Consider the following 2,507-nt stretch of genomic DNA (forward strand, 5'->3'; position numbering starts at 1 on the left):
CAGCTACACAGATGAAAAGGCTGTAAATATTTGGAAAGACACATCCAAGTGTGAGAGCCCTGACGGATAATTGGTGAGGCCTTTATGAATTTTTGCACATTAATTATCTATTTAAACAGATCCTACAACCGGTCTTACCTGTTTAATTCCAGTTAAATGGCACTTAACACGGTGGCAGATGTAATTGGGCATTTATTCCGACGTCAGGTCGCTATGTTTGTAGCTTGTCTTACTAATGAGCCTGTTTATTTCTCTTCAATGTAAATCAAGTTATTCCGCATCTCCTCGTTTACTTGAGGAGAAGCTGGTTCCGTTTGTGTGAATGAGTGGGAGGCCTGGGAACTGTCCCTAGAAGTCCCCCGGGCCCACAGCAGCACTGGGGCAGAGAGGAGCGCCTGCGTTTCCTCTCAGTCACCAGGACGGTCGGTAACCACAGATCGGAGACCAGGAGGCCTTATACAGCGGTTCTCAACCTGTGGGTCGCGACCCCTTTGGCGGTCGAATGACCCTTTCACAGGGGTCGCCTAAGCCCATCCTGCAGATCAGATATTTACATGACGATTCATCACAGTAGCAACACGACAGTGATGAAGTAGCAACGAAAATTATTTTATGGTTGGGTCACAACATGAGGATCTGTATTTAAAGGGCAAGAAGGTTGAGAACCACTGCGTTAGTAGGACGGCAACCCAGAGGCACACAGCTGTCCCTGGACCTCGGGCACGCGTGCCGTACTGTCACGGTAAGAGCACAGTCTCTCTCCAGCCTCCTGGGCGGGCGGACACACTGTGACAAGGGTTTAAGGGTTTAAGGCCTCTCGGGAGGATCCCAAGTGAGAGACCAGCGGGCTGTGACCACGCCCCCATGTGCGTGTCCTGCCGTGACCACCAGCGCCCGCGGGCCCGCTGCTCGCTTCTCTGTGCCTGAAGCAGCCGCCAGTGCCTCCCGGCAGCCCCCGGCCCACCTCTCCCGCCGTCAGGTGGTCGGTGGCCTGTTAGTGTAATTTTGGGAGAAGAGATGCTACAGAAAGCGTCTCCTTGACGGTGTTGATGTAGAAGTTGTGCGGTGGCGATGTGGACTTTAGAAAAGAATAATTCCTTGCTGGGAGGAGGCTCCCCACAGGTGCCTGAGAACTGTGTGAGGAATAAAGCGGGGAGTGACCAGGAAACGGGAGGCAGAGGCAGACGTACCCTCGGGGGGAAACCAGGCTACAGGGAATGCCCGCACCCCTCCCCTCATCGCCAGAGGCCCGTGGGGCGGACCATCCCCTCCTCCATGGCCGGCAGTTGCCTACAAGCGCGAGCTAGGATCCACTCACCGACAGGGCTGCTCCCGGCTCCATTGGGCACCGTGAGGTCCGACGAGCTCAGCATCCCACCTGGGAGGGGGAGGAGAGAGGACAGGGGTGAATAGGAACCCGCCTCCTTATCAGCATATGAAGGACGTGCACGGAGGCGGCCTCGCTCCACGCCTAAGGAACACCCGGCCTGTCTGAACTTGGCATTGGCGGGTAACGTACATAGGTTAAGTTACAGGCCATCACTCCCTAAGTGATAACTCATAAGTAAGGTAACAATAACCATAATACAAGCACAATATAAATAATACATTAATCAGTAATAATGGGAGGATGAACTGTGCCGCACACTCGCAGCTGTCGGCCTGCTCTGCCCGCCCCGCACACACTCGCTGCCGGGCCCTGCGTTGCCTGCCTTGCGGGTGTCAGTGCGGACAGTGCTCGCTGCTGGGTGAGCAGTGCGCAGGGGGCGCTACCGACCAGGCACGGGGAGGCACATCCCACTGAGGGCGGCCGTCAGTGCACCACGAATCCCGCTGAGTAACGAACACATTCGGGCAGGGAGAAATGCAAAAGCATGAACTCCAGTCAGTGAAGTCAGTTCCGCTATTTTCAACATGAACGGCCCACATAACTTTAAATCTCTGCTCACGATGTCCTGCCCGTCCAAGCATGGCTGTCCCATGAGGAGGGCTGACAGGTGGTATATACTGCTCCCCTGGACCTGACGCGGTGCGAGAGCCACAGCAGATTGTCAAAAACTACTTCAGCCCGGCCCGCATGGCTCAGGGGTTAAGCATCGACCTATGAACCAGGAGGCTGGGGGTTGATTCCTGTCCGGGCAGATATCTGGCTCGATCCCCAGTGTGTGTGAGTGTGTGTGTGTGTGTGTGTGTGGGGGGGGCCCTGTGGTACAGGAGGCAGCCGATCCATGATTCTCATCATTGATGTTTCTCTCTCTCCCTCCCTCCCTCTTCCTCTCTGAGGTCAATAACAATATATTTTTAAAAATACTTTAAAAGAAAGCCAGTTATTCTTTATTAAAACAATAAAGGTAAGAGCAGCAGCATGAAGAACTGCTTAGGGTAGCAATTTGGTTTGGTTTGTTTTTTCACCCTTTTTGACAAAGAGCTGCCAGCACAGCCGTCACCACCTACCCGCACTGCCGGTGCTGGGCGGCCGCGGCGGGGCGCCGGGGGACAGGGGCCTG

General features: G+C 54.7%; 1 protein-coding gene across 1 annotated transcript in view; it reads right to left on the reverse strand.

Annotated features, from left to right (window-relative positions):
• The window catches only part of MEF2A (myocyte enhancer factor 2A), a 34,401-nt gene that overhangs the window by 10,655 nt on the left and 21,239 nt on the right, over nt 1–2,507 (reverse strand). Inside the window, exons 6-7 of the mRNA XM_006771777.2 lie at nt 2,455–2,504; nt 1,319–1,378 (exon numbers count right to left, since the gene is read on the reverse strand). Of these exons, the coding sequence (XP_006771840.1) occupies nt 1,319–1,378; nt 2,455–2,504 (110 nt within the window). The remainder of the gene's footprint in view (nt 1–1,318; nt 1,379–2,454; nt 2,505–2,507) is intronic.

This window comes from Myotis davidii, unplaced genomic scaffold, assembly GCF_000327345.1.
Source record: "Myotis davidii unplaced genomic scaffold, ASM32734v1 scaffold164, whole genome shotgun sequence".
In the NCBI taxonomy this organism is placed as follows: Eukaryota; Metazoa; Chordata; class Mammalia; order Chiroptera; family Vespertilionidae; genus Myotis; species Myotis davidii.